Source organism: Antechinus flavipes, chromosome 1, assembly GCF_016432865.1.
Source record: "Antechinus flavipes isolate AdamAnt ecotype Samford, QLD, Australia chromosome 1, AdamAnt_v2, whole genome shotgun sequence".
In the NCBI taxonomy this organism is placed as follows: domain Eukaryota; kingdom Metazoa; phylum Chordata; class Mammalia; order Dasyuromorphia; family Dasyuridae; genus Antechinus; species Antechinus flavipes.
This window is the reverse complement of record NC_067398.1, coordinates 71,107,773-71,130,730: the sequence shown is the minus strand read 5'-3', so window position 1 is coordinate 71,130,730 and position 22,958 is coordinate 71,107,773. Positions and strand designations below refer to the sequence as shown.

Genomic DNA, 22,958 nt, shown 5'->3' with positions numbered 1-22,958 from the left:
CTTGGAAGAGCTGCCAAAGACTTAGGTCATTCACTACTTTTCCCTTTCCTTTTTTCTCTGGAAAAATGCTAAAAGCACAAGTTACCCTACAGTCAGGTTTGCTGCCTTAAGAATCCAATCCCAAGAGCCAGTGGCAGGCATCCAGGCATGGAGGAGTGTTTAGAAAGCAAGAACATATTCATGGGAAGAAAGTTATAAACAGGGTTCATTAGCTGAAAATTTTTCAAAATCTTGCTGAGAATTTTTTTTTTTAGCTAGAAGAACCAAGTGTCCTGAGGTAAAGATACCTTTCATGTGCTACATGGGAACTCAAGCTTCCCATTTTCAGTCCAAATACCCTGCTCTTTGAAAGCAGGATACATAGAAGCCTGACTCACTTCTCCAGGTCTCCATGCCTTTCCCCCACCCTCCTACTCTTTTATTATCTGCACACTCCTTTTCCCACCACAGTCCAAAGCCATTCATTTTGACTTCTCCAACAACTGAATTCTGCTTTCTGAACACTTTAATTTTTATAAACATAAAACCACAAAGACTAATTCTCATTTCTTCTTTATTGTTGCTCAATTCCTTGGAATAAGAGTTATATCTTATGGTAATTTTTTAAAAATGAAAAAAGTTCTTTTTAAATTTTGCATTTTTAAAGATTACTTTCCATAGACTTCAGTCAGAGGATCTCAATAGTCACAGAAGCACAAACAAATGAAAAAGGGGGATTTTAAATTAGAAGTCTAAGACCTAATTTGGTAAAATGTTTTGGATGGCAACAAAGAAAAATAACTTGAAAACTAGTACAGAAAATAGATATCATTTGAAAATTCCTGAATTTAATATTCACAATATCAGAGAATCACTGATTCTTAACATTCAGAGCTAATTTGATGTCTGATGATAACTTGAATGTGATTATAAGATAATAGATTTCAAAGTGAAAAAATGGACCTTAGGGACAACTCAAGTCCAACCTCTCTTCATTTTACAGATAAGGAAATCAAGGCACAAAATGGTCCAGAATTTGTGCAACATTTAATCCAAAGTATTCCTGATATGGAATCCAATACTCTATCCATTATAATATATCCCCCTTCTTGTTCTCCCAAGGATAGAGAGAGAAATAGAAACAGAGATAGACCCAGACATAGAGAAACAAACTGTAAACAAAGATATACACAAAGAGACAGACAGACAAAACTATACACAGAAAGACAGACAGAAAATTGAGGGAGAGTGAGAGATGCTATACAGATGTTAATCATCATCATCAAAATCCTTAACTTCCTTCCAAGTCCAAGACCTCATACCTAAGACCTTTCCTGATCCCTTTAAGTTGCTAGTGCTTTCTTCCCCTTCAAATCACCTATTTTCTTTCTTGTTTAAATGTTACTTTTGTCTCAGCAAAAATATGAGCTCCTTAAGGGCAGAACTATTTTTTCCCTTTATTTTTTATTTCCAGTGCTCTTGGCAACATGGCTTATATACAGTAGGAACTTAATAAATGCCTACTGAATTCATTATTTCCACCTTCCCCTGATCTGATTTGCTTCTTTGAAAGACATAAAACTAAGATCCGGCTTATAAATTATATCACAAGTAGTAATCAAATGTTTTGAACTTAGAACATGTTTCTCCAGGAAATAAATTCTATATAATGTAGCTAGGTTGTCAGAACAACCAATAAATCTTTTTTTAAAATATAAACTATATTGGAAATATAAGGCATATTAATGATCTCCATTTACATAGTAGATTTACATGGATACAATTATACATGGAAAAAAGATGGTACAGGTGAGCACTTTTAACAGAAATTTCAATTTAGTTTTCACCAAAGAGAGATGTGGAAGGCAGGAGAATTCTGACATTAACTACTCCTGTGGTATCCAGTAAATCAGTTAATCTCTTTGATGTTCAATCATCTACAAAATGAAGGACTAAAATCAATTTAATTTTAAAATCCCTTTCCAGTTCCTTGATTCCTTGATTCTACCTAGTCCTTGAAGTCAAGTAATGCCCCCCCCCAAAGAATATGAGGGGGACATTGAAGGTGTAAGGAGCAATTCTTCAAAGATAGGTCTCCCTACTCCCATTTCACAAATTTCTTTAAATCATTTATTAATTTATGAGGCAATTTATTAAGGTAAGTCAGAGGCTGCCAACCTTGTAAATTATATCCAAAAACATAAATGTAATGTATAAATCAGTAGATATAAATATATAAAGCATATATATCAAATATATCATATATCAAACATATAAATTATGTATATAATTTATACATCTTATGTGTGTGTGTATGTGTGTGTGTGTGTGTGTGTGTGTGTAAAATCAAGGGCTAGGACATAAGATTATTGGGATATCAAAGCAAAATGGAACCTTAAAAAAATTACATGAATCAGTTTTCTATTACTATTCATTGCATTAAAATAGCTAGACTTACATCATGCTTTCTTTAAATTGCTATCAATTAAAGCCATAAAGCCTAAGTTTGCCTACCAGTCTGGCCCCATGACAAGTACAGTAAAAGCTTTGTTAGCTTGCTAGAAGGGAGGGAGAATGAACGGGAATAATCAGATTAGGTAAAAATGTTAACTTTATTACATGTAAAATATTTATTTTAGTTAAAGATTCACTTAAGTAAAGACTATTTATTATTAGACCTTGGAAATGATCATGGAGTATGTTCTCTTACCTTGAATTTCCTCCCAGTTTTCTGGCTCTCTACTTCCCTTGATTTCCACCCACCCCATCTCGGCAGGGGGTAAGTGGGGTTTGGCCTGGTCCTAGTTGATCTTGTATTAACTGTGTCTCATAACCTAGAATTCTCTCCTGCCTCGTTACCACCTTTTGGCTTCCTCCAAGTCTCAGCTGAAGTCTCACCTGCTGTAAGAAGCCTCTCCCAACCCCGCTTACTGCTAGAGCCTCCCCTCCTCTCATTACCTCCAAATTGGAAAGATTTGCCCCTATAGTTTATACAGAATTTCTGCCATGTTTTCTCACCCATTAGACTGTGAGCTCCTTTGAGAGCAGCAACTATTTTCTTTCTTTGTACCCCAACACTTAGCATCACCTCTGGCACACAGTAGGTACTTAATAAATATTAGCTTCCAGATTTACAAGTTGAATTGAATTGAGTTGAGGAACTGGTATGGAAAGTCATTAAAGAGTAAGAAAGCATCTGCTACTGTTATTATTAGCACATCAGATAGAAAATTGATTTCTAAGAAAATAACTGGTATCAGAGGATAACATGATCCTTTTCTATCCACTTTCATTTAATCCTTGCTTTAAACTATCTAACATTATATTTTCATTTACTACAAGTTTTATTTTTACTTACTTACAGACATCAAGAATCTTTCTCCCGTCCAACCCCTTTCACCTACCATACTACCAAGCCCCCTATTAGGCTCAAAAATACTTTGGAAAACAGGATTTCAAAAGTATTTTTATATGGAGTCCACAGAAACAGCATCTTATGTTGCTATTAGAGTGCATTAAAAAGGGAATAAATCTATTTGCTTTCCCTTGAATTTTTGCATTCTTAGTCCTTTGTACAAATAAGGTACTTAATAAATGCTGTTTGGTTTGCTGGACTGGATTTTTTTTTTTTAATTAAGAGTTACTAAGGTCCAGAAAGCTTTCTCTAATGGGTTGTATGCTAACCTGGCCAGATATAGTCTGATCAAGTACAATTCAATTCAACAAATGTTGATTTAGTCTTATGATGGATAGATGTAATTTGATAAGACAAGTACACCTGCAAACTATATGTAAATTTCATGGCTTTAAGGATGCTTCAGTTATCGCAAGGCTAAAAGAAAGTAAAACAGGACCTTGGGAAGAGTCATTTAATGAAAGAGAAGAGTCACATAGTAGAATAGAAGGAACAAAACACTATAACTCATTTACTATCATTATCCAGGAACTTGGGTTTCAATAAGTTAAAAAAGCATTCATGAAGCACTTACTGCATTTTAGGAATTGTGTAAAGCACTGATATTTTGTCTTGGTTTAAGCTCATCCATCAGGATATCTTTTAACAAAATGAAATGTAGTAAGCTCTACAACAAACTAACAATTTAATTAGAATTCATATATAACCTAAGATAAAAGTCATCTCCCTCTCTCAAATTTTATTTAATACCGTTAGATAGATATTTCATGTGAAGAAAAAAATGTTTAAAATGACCCAGAGAATCAGTTTCTACAAGTCTTTTCACAACAGTACACAGACCTGGTTCTCTGATTCTCTTAACTACTTCTTGACAGGATGGTTCTGTCTAAAGAGATCCTCCTGAAATGTTCTACTTAGCAAGTTCTAATGCAGTTTACCACAATGAAATTAAGACTAACACTGGGCTTTGTCATGAAGTCATGTTTCCCATCTATTTTAATAGGCCCTGCAATGTTGTAATTCTTTAGAATGAGAAGAAAAAGTTATACAAAATCATAAGAAAAGCGAGGGAAGAGTCAATAGCAAGATGCCAAGAGTGAGTGAGATGCCAATAGTGAGTTTCTCCACACATTTTTGGATGTAATCACCAACCGACAATCCCTTAACCCTTATTCAACACAGATGAACCACCTGATACATCCATGTTTTTTTCAAGTTAAGCTATTCCATCCTATCAGTTATACATCAGTTATGTCTCTGTCTCTGTTATGGAGTATGTTCCCTTACCTTGAATTTCTGTTTTTTAACCTTGATGCCTTCAATCTATAAAAGTTATGACTTTGGTCTTAGAAAGAAAATATATTCAAACTCTAATCAGAATGAATTCTACTGTTAAGAACTACAAAGGTAGTTTCTCATTTAATAAAGTATTATTATAGAAAGAAGGGAATCCAGTAGGGATATGTCACAGATAGACTAGAAGTCATTCAGAAACATAGACCATGTAGTCTAGTTCCTCCCCACCTTTTTTTTTTTTTTTTTTTTTTTTTTAAACAAATAAGGAAACTATGTCCCAGGGATGGTGACTTGCCAAGAAGACAAAGGTCTGCTAGGATTCAAACCCAAGTGTTCTTTGGGTTCTAGTTCCAGTTCTGATACTAACTTGATGTATAACTATGGGCAAACCATTTCTCTATCTTAAAACTCACTACCTTCCTCTAGTTTATAAAATAAATAATAATGTTATTTATTTTATATATTACATGTATTATAAAATAAAATAAGGGGCTTGGATTAATATTCCACCTCTAATGTTAGGAATCTTCTGTATTAAAAAAACTTATTCCATTTGTATATTTAATGAAATGAAATCTGGTAGTTTCAAATTAGTATATCCAATTAGGCTTTCATTTTTAAATAAACAACACTGGCAGTGTTGTTCCTCAGCCTTCATTTTCAAAGAGGATCCATGATATTATAGGGTGATATCTTCACATGAATTGGATTTAAGTAAGGCAAACCACGAGCAAAATAATTCATTGCACTTTCTTCCAGAATCCACTGAAGTCCAAAGCCAAAGTAAAAATCAAGAAGAATGGCAGTGGCCCAGGATGCAGTGGCTGACCTTGGTGTCTCTGATGATTGACCAAGCTCTAAGTGCTTCACAGAGCCTGCTTCAATTACCTTCGCAGCCACTGGAATAATTGTTCTCATCCACATATTCCACTTGGGGAAGTCTTCACAAATTTGATGTAGACATCTCCCTAATGCACCAAAAAAATGCATTAGGAGCTGAGGTTTGTTGATTGCCCTCGACTAATTTAGCCCTTCTGCTAACATGGTTTTACCAGGGTATGGTCACTGTACAAGCTACATCTTAATCCTGGACAAGTTATTGGCCCTGTTTGCCTCAGTTCTTCATCTGTAAAGTGAGCTGGAGAAGGCATGGCAAATCTCTCAAGTGTCTTTGCCAAGAAAACTCCAAATGTGGTCACAAAGAGTCAGACGTGGACTCACCAAGATTACAAAGGGCAGAGAACTGGCTTTAAAGTTAGCAAAGACAGTGATTAAGTCAATTACCCCTAGGCAAATGATCTAAAAGTCAGATAAATTACCTGTATACCTCAGTTTAGGGAGTTTTCCTAAAAGGAATTAGTTTCTAGAGTAAATTTCCATACCTGGAGTTACGTATATATATTAAATCCCAGGTCCAAACCAAATAAACAAAAAAACCTACCATTTTTCTTGGGCTTCTAAAGCTGCATGATTCTTGGAAGAGATGTTTCATTTCTTAATTAAGTTCCTTCTGCTTAAAAAGATCAAGGTCAATTCTATGCTTTTAAAAAACGTCTTTTAAGCTAACTTGGAGTTGCTGTTGATAATCGGCTACCAAACAGGTTAAAGATTTGTGGTTGGTAAACTACTATATTTTAAAAATGAGAGATCAACCAGTGTAACACTGACTTCGGGAGGTAAATCTCTGTATCTCGTGATGGGCACAGATGTACTTTCCCTGAATTAATTAATAACCTCAGTCATCTAGAAAATCCATTTAAACAATGCACTTCATTCTTCAGCCAGGCTAGTTAATAAGACAATATGGTACTTGGAAAGAGTCCTGGCTCAGGAATCAGAAGACCTATTTGTTGCCTGGGGGTAATGAGAGGTTAAAAGACATGCCTGGGGTCACACAACCAGTCTATGTGAGAGCAAAGACTTAAAACTAGTCAGTCCCTCGTGATTTTGAGGAGAATTCTCCATCTACCATGCTATCCTGCCACTAGCTACAAAGCTATTGAGAGAGAATTTGTTGTATCCCTCGTTAAAATTACCTATGGAGCGGCAGCAGGACATCATGGAAAGAACCATGGCTCATCACTTCACATGTAAATTTGTTCTACATTTCTGAAAATTCTGTGGAAACAGTGAAACTTGACAAATCTTCACAAGACAAAACTGCAAAGAATTAACTAATATGTTGGATAATAAAAGAAGCATATAAAAAGATTCCGACTGGTTGGAAGAATAAGCCAAGTTTAAAAATTTAAATTTAATTGAGATAAATGTAAAACTAAGTTTGGGTTTTTGTTTTAATGCACAAATATATAATGGGGAAGCTGAGACTTAATACCAATCCTTGTGAAAAAATTTTAGATTCGGAGTTAACTTCAAGCTCAATATGAAAAACAAGCAATGTGACTTGGCTATCTCCCAAAAGTCAAGGTAATTCATTTAGGCTGCATTAATAAATACATACTGTCCAAATCAAGAAATAATTGGTACTGTCTGTATGTCTGGTCACTGCTACAATCTTACATTCTATTTTGTATGCTGCATGAGGGCAGGTCTGTTTTTTGTATCTCTAGCACTTAGAGGATAGTGCCTGACACAGGAGATGCTTAATAAATGTTGACCGATTGATTGATTGATTTTAAAAGGAAGGAAAGTATCCACAAGTGGTTTACCAAACTAGATGGTTCCATAGGAAAGGCAGGTCTGAAGTTAACATTTTAGTATCCCTTTCAGGCCTCATCTCAACCAGTATTATCTTCCACAAAAGAATACAGTGGTGAAATATTAGCAGTGCAGCTCACCACCTTCCTTAGAACTTTCAAACCCGTACATGATCAATAGTTCAGAAGTGCTAAAATATATCAGAAGAAAAACTCCAATATGGCTCTAATTTCTGGAAATATGCACAATGGCCCTGAAAAAATAATTTTCCAAATCTATTTTATTCTGCTTGATAAATTAGTTTCCCACTTTTATTATTGTACCTCTAAAATAATTTTATCATTTCTGCTCTTGATAAAGGTAACCATGATCCTATTTAGACAGATAGTCTTGTTCTGTACTATGACCATCTGAAAAGAAAAAAATTGCAATACAGACTACTTTGCACATAAATTCCACACTAAATCAATGCAGATGAACTTCTGAGATTCTTTTAATACCAAAGATATAAGCAAACCCCAAGAAACAATGACTATCTGGGACTGCCAAGCCACAAGAGAGCAGAAAGGCTTCCATGAAAGAAGTCAACTGTTTAGAATGGGTGATTGTATGTAAGTGAATGGAGTTGATTTCCTGGAGTCAATAATCATTGGAGTTCATAAGAAATATTTACATATAGGAAAATAGACAATAAAGTTGTACTATAGAACTCCAATAACCTAACTGTATTCCAAAACTAGTAAGAAACTAAGATCTGTTTCTTATTAAATTAAATTCTATTTTTAAAATGATGTTTTTATAAAGCACACAGGAAATAAATAGAAATAATCAAATATCAGGTTGGTCAAAGAAATTTAAGACTAAAAGATAAAAAAGCTTCAAGATAATTTTGATAATCAGAATGTCTTCTATTCATAACGTTTTTTAAGTAAGACAGATAGGTGATGTAATCAACAGTAAGGTCATATCAGCTATATTTACACAGCTGCAAGATATTAAAGATGGAGAAGTAAAATATCTTGTAATAAAGTACAAAATGTGAAAGGCAAAGTAGAAACTGAATAAAGCACCTGCTGAGTAACAGAAAAGGCTATATGAAACATTTTTACAGTCATATGTGATGTGTGTCAATAGGGCTCAGTCACCTCAATAGAAGGAAAACCAAGAAGCTCAGTAACTAAGTGATTAACCAATAACAAAAACCATGGTTGTTTTGCAAAATGTTTCTGTCTTCCATGGCTTCATTGGCCTCTCATATTCATTAAATTCAAATTCTATCAAAATTTTCAATCAAAATACTACACAGTATAGAAGTGCATTTTATATTTGTATAACAAAAGAGGCTTCTAATTTATAGCGCAAAAAATACAAAAATTTAAGAAATAAAAAGACTTTAATTTTTAGGAAAAACAACTTTTATCAAATTTAATATAGCAAGAATCACAATCAAGTACAAAAGGGGGACTGTTTCCTTTCTTGTCTTTGATGTATATGAAGTCTGTCTTTTAAAGAACTTCTTAAAATTTTTGCTTAGCAATAGAAAAGATGAGTCAAAGGACATGGATATTTTAACTACTTTCTTTACATAATTCAAAAGATACCTGGAATAGTCAGACCAATTCACAGCTTCACCAACAATGCATTAGTATGACCAACTTTCCATAATTCATCCAAAATTTACAATTCTGGTTTGTTGCTTTTTTTCACAATCATCAATTTGCTGTTTGTAAACAGAAAAGTCAGGACTGTTTTGATGTGTGTGCATTTCTCTTATTAGTTATCTGAAACATTTTTTGCTAATAGTCAATAGTTCTTTTCAGAACTGTTGGTTGATATCTTTTTACCACTTCCCTAAAGGCAAATGGCTTTTAGGTGTGCTGATTTCATTTATATAAAAGCTTTTCAATTTTATGTAATCACATTTGCTGTAGCTTTTACCTTTTAGTCAATGATATGAAAGATATTTAATCTGTCTTTTTTCAAATTATTCATTATTTAATATTTGTCATCTATTGCAATTACCACTAATGGTTATATCTATTTGGAATGGCACAACATCTTCTGTTCAATTGATAAAGTTATAAAAGTTATTCTACCTGGAATCATCTGGAAAACAGTCATTTTGGATCAACTCATAGTCTACTCCTTTAAGTTTCAGATTTTGTTAAACAAAAATAAACTAGTTGGATGGAGATTCTTATAAAATGCACTATATACTTCTTAAATTTCTTATGTCTCTTTTGAATGGCACAACATCATATGTCCAATTCATAAAATCACAAAAGCTATTCTACCTGGAATCATCTGGGAAGAAGTCATTTTGGATCAATTCACAGTTCACTCCTTTAAACAAAAATAAACTAGTTGGATAGAGATATTTATAAAATGTACTACACACTTCTTTTTTTAAGATACATAGTGACATCTTTACAAATATAGGTCACAGAATTTAGACATACAAAGGAAAGATATCAAGTACAATCCCCTCATTTTACAGTTGAGGAAATTGAGACCTACCCAGAAAGCATAAATAATTTGCCAAAGTTACACTAGTAGCAAATCCAACATGAGATTAAATCCTATAAACTGAGCTGGTTGGGACAATGAAAGAAATAATTATATACAATTTCTGAGAAAGGAAGGTCTGACTCCTATTAGTTTTAGTTAAGGACTTAATATCACAGGTTTAAAAACTCTAGAGATCACCTCATCTAACCCCCCTCCCCAATTTTACCAATGAGTATCCTAAAAGTCAAGGAGGTTAAGTGATTTGCCCTTATATCATACATATAGTGAGTGGCCACTGCTTCTGCATTATACTAAGTTACTCTAACCCTTGCATTTTGATTCTCAGCAAAATTCCAAGTGGGAAAAAGTGCTCAACAAAACTGGACTTCTAGATAAAAAAGCTATTTTATAATTAGGAAATAAGTGCCTATTTCCGAGTGAGGCAAGATCCCATATCAGTGCATCTACATTTAGAAGTTCTGCCTACTGACATGCTTATAGATCCTTCAAAGATGGTCAAATGAGGACCTGGTTAAGAGCCACAACATCCAAAACTCCCTTGTTTCCAAGAGAAATTCTTCTTCTCTACATTCAACATAATGCTCAGAAATAGGATAAAGCTTTTTTTAGGAACTGTCAAACAAGAATAAGCTGCTTACTTTAGGAACAAGTTAATCAAGTGAAAGCAATAAATCCTCTTTGCCAGGGAGAGGTAACAGGTCAAGGAAAGTCACAGTTAATCTTTCATTCTAAATAACAGGTGCATTGCAAAGAAATGGCCAGCTAGCCATTGGTCACATGGGTCAGTGAACTCAGTGGGTTGTTATAAGGAGCTCTTTCATGACTCAGGAATTAGGGGAGCCACTAAGAAAGGTGTATCTTGGTCCCTGAGGCACCTTAGAAGCCACACCTGCCTGTCAGCCACCACCCAAGAGAGAGGTTAAAAAACAAAACAAAACAAAATAAAACAAACCTGCCTGCAGAATTAATGGCATATGGAGACAAGAAGAAATTGGATGTTCTTCCATTAGCAAGGAGAATTCAGGTTAACTTGTGGGAGAAAAAAATAAAGATTTTTGTGCCTTACTGGAGAATTTTACCAACCTCTTACAGCCTCATTTTCCCTGACCTGGGAGTTAATGTGACAGGCTTCCCTTTTTAATCGAAGGGGATAGTTGCAACAAAATACCCACAATGTTTGCTTAATGGATGAATGAATTAATGAATTGATCTCAGATGTTAGAAGCAACCATTGCAAATAGCACATTTCAATTACCATCAACACTGTTTCTCTTCCCTGGTTTAGTTAACTCATGAATAAATACATACAGATTGCCAAATATTTTGGAATACCTGTATAAATTCTGCTAGATGTTGTAGGGTCTATAATGAAATCTAATGGATATCTCAAAAGTTTATCTGGAACCCAGAACACATTTCCCTAGAGAGATACTCAAATATACAAATATTTGACTTTATTCATTCAGGAGTTTCCTCCAATGACAGCCTAAAGGCATATCTGCCTATTCTATGCTATTCTTGTCTGCATCATTCTGAAAATTCACTGCACCAGGATTCTGGAGTCTTCTTCACTTATACCAAGACAATCCCCTGACCATTCATCTTTTATTGCTTTTACCACAAGCCACCTTCTCATCCTCTTGTGCAATTCTTTGATGAGAGCCTTTACTTTCTTTACTTTCTTTAAGGATTTTTCATTGTTGGTTGTTCACACCACCTTATACCTTTCCTCAGCATGATTTAATTTTAGATCTTTAGAGGAAACAGTGGTATTTCAGTTTTCATAATCACACAATACTAATAAAAATTTTCTATCAAAAAGCTGAGCCTTTGGTTTTATGGGAAGATCAGAATCAGTATAAGTGTTTCATTCCTCTCTCCTACTCCTTTTTAACTCTGGGTCCCCAGCCCACTGGTTACGTGTTCCCCATACATATACTTAGTGAACAAATCCTCCTGGGAATCCATTCACGTGCAAATAGAAATTTGGTTCATTTTGTATTGATACAGTCCAAACTCCTCTGAGGGATTACAAATCTAACAGTAAACTCTTCAATGTCTTGGGACTTGATACAATCAACTCAATGTCATCAATAAACAGAAGCATTTCTGAACTGTGTTAGATCTCTTCCATCACAATGGAAAATACTTTTGGCAAATACACATCATCCTGTTTTGAACCTCATCTGATATTGGGAGAGTCACTGAATGGGGTTGAATTTTGTTAATACCTCTTCTGATCCTGATATATGGCTAGAATTGCCTTGTAATAGAGCCTGTAAGACAATGTTTTGTTCTACCAGAGCAAATGATTTTTTTTGTAATCAATATAAACTAATCTTATGGGACTTTCAGTCAATTATGAGTTGTGCTACAGTGTTAGAAATCATTTGTGAAAGAAAGCCTGTTTATTCCCTACTAATACCCTATCCAGGGTATATTTAATTCACATATAAATGACCTCCTTAAAGATTTTGTATAGATGAAGTGGGTATATAGAATAGGAGTTAATAATGTTCCTTTTATTACTTTTTTCATACTAATAAGGTTTGAGATTTTTTGTATTCCTTTGGTATTGTGTCTCCTTATTTTCTTATATCAGTCCTTCAATGCTTTTGTAATTGTATTTGTCTCCAGGATGGAGCTCTTACTCTATGGAAATTGATCCAGTCTAGCTGCCTGTTCTGTTTTTGTTTTCACTTGTTCTTTCCCTTTGGTACCACTTTTTTCTTCTCTGGAATTCCCTCTGGGATTGTGATGCTTGGGTCAAAGTATAGTGGTTCCATGGTCCTCGAAAAAGACAAGTTAAAAGTTTGTTAAAAATAATTTTTTGGCAAATCTTTTCCAGTTTTATTCTGTTTGCACTACTCCTCATTTTCATACTTGAATGCCTTTAAAAATGGCTCTGCAAAGCTAAGTATCTTGCCAACTCTCTTTAAAATGGTTTTATCCTCTATTGCTTTTCTCTGCTTTATGGGATGATACTGCTCACAATCATCCATCAGCCTTCATAGAGTTTACAGACAAGTTTATGTTCTAAACCAGTATTGCCTTTGGCTGACATCTCTTTCCATTTGGCAAACAAGGCAAATGTTTGTTGACTAAGGCACTTTCTGGGTTCTTTTGGTTTACTTGTTGTAGCAACTAATTTGCTTTGGCTTTACTTCTGGATGAAATTATTATAATCAATGTCAATGTCATTTTTTGTATATTTCCCACTTTTAATTTTTCAATAGTTTATTCAAATAACTCATAGTAAATAAACTCAATTGCACCAAATCTTCTCATTACTATTTTTTCTTCTTTATTATAGATTCTCATCTATAATAAGTTGACCGTCTAACTATTCACAGATAACCAAGTCAAGGATAACTTCCAATTCAATAAATAGTTTTTGATGTCTGTGAAAAGATAGTCAATTTCATTCTCTTTCATATTATTTGGATCAAATGAGATAATATGAAGAAATCACAGTACAAATCTAAAAGTACTATACAAAGGTTAGCTATAATAAAAACAATATTAGTAATAGTAATAGCCACTGTCATTATACTAGTCATTGTTATAACCATTTCTAGCACATGCCGATTCTTTTTTTTAAAGAAAGTGTTCATCATATAGAAGGGTTAAATCTTCTCTTTTATAAAAATATTTTGAATAGTGTTTAAATTCCCAGGTTAGCCATTAGAAGACTATTTAATCCATGATGTAGGGAAATTCTAAATTGAGAACCAGGAGAAAAATGCTTAGTTCCAGATTTGCAAGTGATTAGCAAGCAACTTTTAAAAACTCAATACTTATTAAGAACCTATTTTCCAGGTGAAGAACATTATGGGAGGATATAAAAACTTATATTAAAACCTAGTCCCTTCCCTCACAGAACTTATAGTCTAGTAGAAAGATAATATATTTCTAAATGGCTAAATAGTTATGATAAGAGAAATATGAAGTGCTTGGTGGGAAGCATGAGAGAAAAGGAAATTAATTACCAATAAGAACTATCACAGAAAGCTTCTTGGAGGAGTGATATTTAAGGTAGATTTTAAAGGAGGGATCAGTCTGTATGCAAAAGAAGGCAGGGGACAGACATGTCAGTCACAGTAGAATAGCATAAATAAACATTGCCAATTAAAGAAACTATATACAAGTACAGTAGGCAGTCAAATTTGAATGTGGCATTGAATATTGTGAATAAGAAGTTATATAGGCTAAAAAAGGACAGCACTACCTCAAGGATAACTGTGAATATCAACTAAAGGAATATGAACCTTACTTGAAATACAAAAGCAAGTTTTTTTTACAGCCCTCTAACAGATAGTCTAGTGAGGTGATCAAGTACAAGGAAGAAGTCTATTATTATACTAGTCACTTATTTTAGGGCTTCAATTTTTTCATCTAAAAAAAAAGAGCTTGGTTTAGATGATTTTTAAGGTCACTTTCATGCATAAAATACTATAATTTTATGAAATTTCATTAGTGGGGATTCTAATGGTTGGAAGTAAGTGGTAAGATAAGGAGTTCGCAACAATGGTTTATACATAGATATCATTTGTAAGGCAAGGGTTTGGAATTTGAAGATGCTTCTACAGGTTCCTTTGCCCACAAGAAAGTTACAATTTAGATTTTAAAATGGATTCTTGCTATACCTTCTGCCCTTCTGATCTAAGTCAAAAGCTAACTAACGCATATGGCAAGATTTCGTTTTATTCACAAGAACTTCTCCTCATTACATATTTATTCATTACAGTATTTATAGACAAAAGAAAATGCTTTAATTTTGTTATTTCATTTGTTATTATTGCTTGAAATGGTCACTTTAATTTAGACAAGAAATTTGAGTTTTTTTGGAAATTACAAGTAGAAAGAGAACACTGTCAGCACCATTATATCCATTTCTCATAGTCTCCTTTTACTAAGTCTTACCTTGGTGATTTAAGGCGACTCGAGTAGGTTGTTCTTGGAATCCAGGTTCCACTATATCGCTCTGACTGTGAGTAGAAGTCTGATCTACCTTGTCCTAAAAAGTAGAAAAGTCTAATCAAAACATGAATTTCACATTCTCCATGAACTATAAACTCTTAGGTGTATGTATGAGATCTCTCCAATGTATGGATGTATGATCTCATAATGCTAAAAACTGCAACTTCGATAATACCTATAGGAACTCATCATCCCTATATCCTATATCCCGGGTCCTCAGATTTCAAGCAGATCCACTTGGTAGAACTGATTTGTCCAGGGTGCTAGAATACATAAACTACTTTTTCTGGTACAAATGGGTTTCTTGAATGAACACTTTAAAAGAATTACTATGAAAATAATTCAACAGGCAAAGAAGGCAGGGAAGGACCTGCTGGGCATGGGGAAAAGTATGAAATCAACAATGACAATGAAGCAAACAATGTACAAAAAAAGTAGGAAATCAGAAGTTGGTCTTGCATTCTAATTTCATATTATACATGAGTCTTCCATAAGACTAGACATTTTAGGGTAAACCCTGCTTCCACCTAGGATAGATGTCTAATGAGAGTAGTAGTCTCAAAGAATTTCTTTGACAAAACACTAGAAATTCAGAAATTTCACATACAAAATCTTATAGTCAATCATCAGTTAATCAACATTTATTAAGTGCTTACTATATGTTAGGCAATATGCTAAGTGCTAGAGATATAAAGAGTCATGAGACAGTCTTTATAATCTTGCTTATAATCTAAAGGAAGAGAAAACAAGCAAATAAATACATACAAACAAGTTACATACAAGATGAGTAGGAAATAATTAACTGGGGAAAGTTGATAGAATTAAGAGGGGTTTGGGAAGGCTTTTTGTAGAAAGTGGGACTTTAAAGAAGCTAGGGAGATCTGTAGTCTAGGCAGAGGGGGAAAAAGTGTTCCAAGAATGGGGGAAAACAGTCAAATGCTCAGAGCTTTTTCAATGAAGAGTAAAGAATACAATGTTATTGATCAAAAAGTATATTTGAGGGAATAAGATAGAAGTCCAGAAAGTAGGAGGGGATTATTTATGTAGTGCTTGGAAGATTAAACAGAACATTTTGTCTTTGATTCCAGATGTGATAGGGAGCCACTAGAGTTTACTGAGTATAGGAAAGACATAACTGGATCTGAGTTTTAGTGGCTGAATGGAGGATGAACTCGAGAGGGGAAAGACTGGACGCAGGAAAACCCACCAGCACACCATTATGATAATCCATGAGAAAAGAGGAGTCATATGCAATAGATGCTTAAAAGATCTTAACAACAGATTGGGTATGAGAAATAGGATAGGTGGAAGACAGAATTGACTATGAGCAATAGTGAGGAGTAAGATTCAAGCCTGAGGGATTGAGAGGATGGTGTTTGCTCTCCACAGATACAGGTAAGGTTTAGGGAGAAAGATAATTAATGAGTTCTGTTTTGGACATATTGAGTTTAAGATGTCTCCTGGGCATCCAGTTCAAGTTGTCGGAAAGGCAGATTGGAGGTCAGCAGAGAAGTTGGGGTGGAACAGGTAGATTTGAGAATCATCAGCATGGAGATGGTAATTAAATAATGTTAGCTAATACCAAAGGGAATACAGAAGAAGAAGACTCAGGATAGAACCCTGTAGAACACCAATGGGTAGAGGGCACAATCTGGATGAGATCCAGTATAAAGGAGAGAAGTGGTCACTTGCGAAGTGGATCATCACAATGATCCACAGTGTCATTGACTGCAGAAGGAGAAGAGAATGAATCCTGAGAAAAAAACTGGAGATTTGGCAATAAAGGGATCACTGACAACTCTGGAGAGAATGGCTGCGGTAGAATGACCAAGTTAGGACTGAGGGATTAAGAAGAGAATGAGAGGAAAGTGGAAGCTCCTGTGGTGGGTGACTATTTCAAAGAATTTAACCACAGAAGATAGAGTTAGGACAATTGTTATTAGGGATGGAAGTAAGGGTCTTTTCCAGATGGAGAGAGACCAGAAGAAGGGAATAAACCAATATCCAAAGGGAGACTGAAAATAAATCATAAAAAAGTCTCAACGACTGAGTGGGTTTTTGAACGAGACAGGATAGAATGGGACAACTTGGGTGAGTAGATGGATTAACTTTGGCAAAGTGTAAAGCAACCTCTCCATGGAAGATGGGGGTTCATGAAGGAGAAAGTGATGGTAGAAGGCACGTGAGTGATAAGATGGGATGAAGGGGGAAAGAGAGAGCTGATGGGGATAGATTCATTTTTTTCTGTAAAATATAGTTTCTCTGAAAGTGAAGGATGAGGGGCCAAAAGAGGTTTGAGGAGAGATGAAAATGTTGAGAAAAGCTGCTGTGGAGAGTAGGGTTGATATAAGAGGTACAGAAGGATTCATCTATCCATCTTCATTCAACAGCACATGTGTGAATGGTGGAAGGGATCCAAGGCTGAGACTTGGCCAGATACAATCAGTGAAATGATGAAATAACATAGAGTTGAATTGGCTCACCAATATATGAATAAGTACAATGCCTCTCAGATAACTGGATGAGAATCAAAAGTGGAGGCAAAATGTTCTTAGTTGAAGGGGATGTGAAAATATATTATTGAGATGCACTGATTATAAAGATTTTAAAGTAGTAGTAATATGCATTAATAATAAAATCTGGCATTAATATAGAGCTTTAAGGTTTGAAGAGTGCTTTATATGCTAATCTCTTTGGACCCTGACAATTCAGCAAAAAAGGAGTTATTATTTGCATTTAAAGACTAGGAAACTGAGGCATGGAGAGGTTATTAAGTGACTTGACCAATGTCATACCATGACCTCCTGGGCACAGAGCAGCAGAACATGAGGAAAGATGATATAGTACAAGTAGGAATCCTGGGAATAGAAGGACTGGGGCCTAGTTGTGACTCTACTATTTACCAAGGAATGGCCTTAAACAAAATTTTTGATTTCTCTGACTGGAAATCTATCACCTGTCAAATGGGAAACCTAATACTTGCAACACAAACCACACTGGATTGTCGGGTTTCAAGATTGTAATTCTGCAAAAACTTTACTTATTTGTTACAATAATTTTCCCCCTAGGATGGGGCAGAGTAAGAAAGAAAAAAAAAAATTTGTCTTAGGGAAGGGAGGGAGACATGTGTAAGGGTAAGGAGAGTATATTCCAGGCAAGAAGAAAACTGTGTAAAGGTGTGAAGATGGGGAGGAGGAAAAGGAGTTGAAAAGTAGACAATTTGGCTGGATTGGAGAAGATGTAAAGGAAAGTGTAATTTATAACAAAATTGGAAAAGTAAATTGGAACTCAGTTTTGAAGGACCCTACATTTGAAATGAAGGAATTTGTGCTCAACTAGGAGTATTAAGAGTTCTAAGGTCCTGGTCCACAATCCTTTATGAAATAATCCACACACTTATAAATTACCCTCATGAGGCTGCTGTGTTCCAATCCACTCCAGAAGATGTCTTGGAATAACTAAAGAATTCATGTGAAAGTAGGAATGAACTTGCCTAATGTTTCCTCTGACTTCTATGCCTGTCTCATGCCCAGAATGGATATATCCAGACACTAATATCTTCCTGCACACACCCAAAAGGACATTCCTTATCTCGAGTTCACTTATCTGGAGAAGTCAATTATCAAGAACAAAGAGAAAACTAGCAAGGTGAGCAAAAAAGATCTCTGAGCAACCAAAGCCAGTGTCATAAAGTCCAAGCACTAAAGTTCATGCACTGACCTCACAAGTTGCTCTCTTAACATCACTTTATTCAGAGCCTATTTATTATTACTTTACACAAAATTCTAAAAAGTTTACTGATTTCTCAGTTCATTGTGACACAGAAGTAGTTGGAGATACTAGAGAAGAAGGAATACCGAGAGTAGCGAGGATGAATGTGTAATATCATAATTAAAGAAATGAAGCAAATATCACAATACCATAATTAGAGCTATTTTCTGATGTGCCAAAAGGCCCACCACACTAGTAAAGTGGTATGGGAACTCATATATATGTATGTGTGTGTGTGTGTGTATACATATATATGTGTATATATATGTATATGTATATATACATTATATATAATATAATATAAAATATTATATATTTCACATAATATAAAATATTTCTATAATAGAATATATAATATGGTACATAATATATATTATATGTATTATAATATATGTTTATATATAATATTTATATTATAATATACAATATATTATATAAAATATTTATATTATAATAAAATATATTATATAAAATATTTATATTATAATATAAAATATATTATATTTTTGCCCTCTAAACTCTAAAGACCATCTGACTCTTCCTTTTGCTTGCCTCACATGAATGAATTCTCCTTTATGTGTTTTCTCCCCTAATAATAACATTAACACCTTAACAGCAGAATTTTTCCACTCACAACCCCAAGAGTTTAACACAGAATTCAGCAAATGTAAGCACTTAATGCACTTTCATTCCATTCAGTTCTATTTCAGTAACAGCCATCCAGTAAAGTAAGTGCTATCATTATCCCTATTTTACTGAAGAGGATACTTTGGGTCCGGGAAATTTCAATGACCTGACCAGTGTCCCATAAACAGCAAATATTGGAAGCAAGGTTTCAACTGTGAGCCATCCCAAATCCGGGTCAAGTATCCTTTCCACTAAGTTAAATTACCCTTCCTCTTAAAAAAAGTCTATAAATTAAGGAGATAACAATGACATGTACCACAAAGAAGATGAAATATGAAGTAGCTAGGACCAAATTGTACCCTTCCTTCCCCTTGCCTGTCTCACCCCCCTCCCCCCCGTATAATTCATATTTTTTTTTTCAGAAACTCTTACTTCCCTCAAGAAGTTCAAGCTCACACTAATTCACAAAGTTCTGCCAAAGTTCCCTGAGTTACTGTCAAAGACCAAGAGGTGGATTTGGCAAATTATTCTGGAATTCTATGTAAGAGGTATGACGAATTCCTAATTTGTCTATAAACACAACTATTTTTTTCCCAGGCCACACCTATGATTTCATTCAGGTCAACAGGTTCTCAGTTGCTGATCAACTTAAATGTCTTAGAGAAATGCCAGAAGATCTGAGAGCTTAAAGGCTTTGTCTACTATCCCATTACAAAGATGTGTCCACAAATGCTGGACCTGAATCCTAGTTTCCCTTAAATGAAAATGGCTTTACCATTTTTTTCTACCAGTTTGCATTGTCTTTCAACTACCAACTCCAAAGGGCCATTCTAAAAATAACCATGAGTTATGGTACAGAAGTATCATCTTGAAAAATCAGGAAAGGGGAATCACATTGTTTTGTTTTGTTTTGTTTGAAAGGGAACAGATATAATGTCAAGGAGTATCTTTCAAAGCAGTATAGGTCCACAAGGAGAAAAATGTGCCTCCTATGTCATTTAAAAGATTTTTCACAATGCCTGGAAGGTTAAGTACAACTATTTATATAAAGTCTTAGTTCCAAGACAAATCATGGCCCCTTGCCAGGTGCCAAAGAATCAAAAACTGGACACTGGGGCAAGGTTAAAAGTTGTGTTATTGTTATAAGTTGGGATTCTTTTAAAGGGACAGTCTTTGTCAGTTTGTTTAGCTCTCAAAAAAGGCAGAACAGAAATCTTTGGTTTCAAATCCATTTTTAGGAAGAAATAAAAATACAATAACAAGAACTTTGCCTGCCTTTTAGGGTTCTGAAGTGCCTTCTCTCTATATGAGTAGCAGATTTCTTCCAAAAAAAAAAAAAAGCATTCAGTTATCTCTTCTACTCTAAGGCTAATTATCCTCTTGATTCTGGAAGAGCTGGTGCAGGATATCTCTGAGAAGAAGCAAGGAAATGATAAGCTTACTTCATCAGCACCTTGTCCTGAGTCAGCTCCTAAGAGGCAGTATGATAGAATAAAATAAACATTCCATTTGGAGTTAAAAGGACCTGCCTGGCCTGGCTTTCTTTTAGGGTCTCTGTTTATTCATGTAGGGAGGTATCCCTATTATCCCCAATTTATAGGTGAGGAAGTTGAGGCAGTTAAAGGCAGCAATTATCTGAAATAGGATTTGAACTCTGATCTTTCTAACATAAGGTACAGCGTTCTATTCACTTCCAGCTTCAAATCTATAATCCTAGGATGCTCTCAGAATAGCTTCGTCGTTTCATTTGCCATGATCCAACCCCAGGGCCTGTCACAATAAATAGAATTTTAGAATTAGAGAACGTGGGTTCAAATCCTTCTATTACCAATTACAAGTTGAGTAATTGTGGACAGGTCATTTAACCACTCTAGGTCTCAATTTACTCTGTAAAAAGTAAGGTTTGGTTGAATTAAATGAAAAAAACAAATAAACAAAAATGAAAACATCTCTAAATGTTCCAAGAAACTTGGAGATTATCTAAAGTCTTCGTTTTACAGATAAAGAAAAAAGCCGATTTGCCTCAAGTCACTCAAACAATAAATAGCAAAGCTCAGATCAGTAGTCAGGTCCCATGTTTCAAATCCAATGCGCATTCCCCATGTGAAGCACCAAGTACTTAGCCTTTCTGGTTCTCAATATGTATAAAATGAAGGAACTGAATTGATGATTTCTACTGTGCTTAGGGAAGATAATTCCTAGAAACAAATTGTTCACATCATTCGCTTGCTCAGAATTCTTCAATGGCTCCCTATTGCCCCTAGGATAAAAACAACAAGTCTTCTTGGCATTTACATTCCTCAATTGATGCTACTCTGTTTTATAGAAGAATAAAATCAAATGATTCCCCTTCTAGTACACTCTGAAATGAAGCATTTTCTGATCCCTTCCAGGGGTTAGTTTTTGCTCCCTCAACCAATTTGCTTTATTTACTTATGATTACCTATGATATTCCACACCAGAATAAATTCCTTGAAAGTAGGTATAACCATAAGCTAGTATTATGCATCTTATTTAAGACCCTTAACAAATGCTTTGATTATTCCATATTTCTAGCAGTATTTATATTTTTTATTTTGTCTGATCACATTTTGCATTTACATTAGAAAACTAAATAATGATTGAGTCGTATTTATCAGTATTAAATAATTCAAATATTCATTAAAATAAACAAGATGAACTATGCATAATAAGAAAGGTAATCTCTGCTAGCATATTTTTTGCATTATATATACAGAAAAAATAATTATTATTAACTAAAACAAAATTCTTCAGGGTCAATGTTTTGAAAATTAAATAACAAATCCTCAATAAGCATAGCCTTTGAATTATGGGTAAACTTTTTATCATATGCATTTTCTATACTTTTAAAAAATGGAATAAAATTTTTAAATACTTATCAGACAAATATGAAAGACAATGTATTTTGTGCACAGAACTAGTTTTTGTCTTTTCTTCTTTCTTCCTAAACTATGTTTAACTTCTCTGCCTTTTCAACACCAAAGTTTTGGACTTCCCCCTTCTTCACTTTAAAATGAATCAGTAAAGCTAAAATGATCTCTCCTTTTCTGATTTTCTCATGGCTTATTCCTGTCCTTTTCTTAGGTCCTTATTAGAGCCTAACTTGTACACGTATGCCAAACATCACAAATGATTCTGCAAAAACCTGCTATTAGGTATTTAAAAAATGTTATAGGGACCAGTTACTTCAGCAGGCTCCATGTTACAACTGAACAAATGATGGTAAAACAAGATTCCAAACTTTATAATAGAATGTACAATTGATGCTAATGGAAAATAGCTTCGTTTGGGATAAGCTAATGTTGCATCTTCCTGTATCTTAATTATCTATGCAAGATTGCCTTTCTTGCCCATAAAACTATTAGAATAGAAAATGTGCTATTTATCATTCCTGTATTCTGAGTGCTTAGAACTAAGTCACATGAAACATAGGAGGCTTCTGATAAATACCAAAAGAAGGAAACGTAGGAAATATGAGAAGCTTTTATTACTGCTTTCACGTCTCTGTTAATAAAACTGTTTAAAAATGACTCCCACTGTTCAATGGAATCACTTTTTTTTTAATGTCAAAAGTCAAATTGTATCCTTTGAATTATATTCGGTCAGCCCAGAACCACCTCGTGTACTTGGTATTTTGAGGGCAAAATTGTTAAATGGTCATGTCACACTGTTCTTTCAAAGT

The 22,958-nt window shown here is 34.4% G+C and overlaps 1 protein-coding gene across 4 annotated transcripts in view; it reads right to left on the bottom strand.

The window, feature by feature from the left end:
- The window catches only part of GRB10 (growth factor receptor bound protein 10), a 264,030-nt gene that overhangs the window by 138,937 nt on the left and 102,135 nt on the right, over window positions 1-22,958 (bottom strand). For all 4 annotated transcript variants that reach the window (XM_051984172.1, XM_051984179.1, XM_051984166.1 and 1 more), the window contains one exon: window positions 14,801-14,894. In XM_051984172.1, the coding sequence (XP_051840132.1) occupies window positions 14,801-14,894 (94 nt within the window). The remainder of the gene's footprint in view (window positions 1-14,800; window positions 14,895-22,958) is intronic.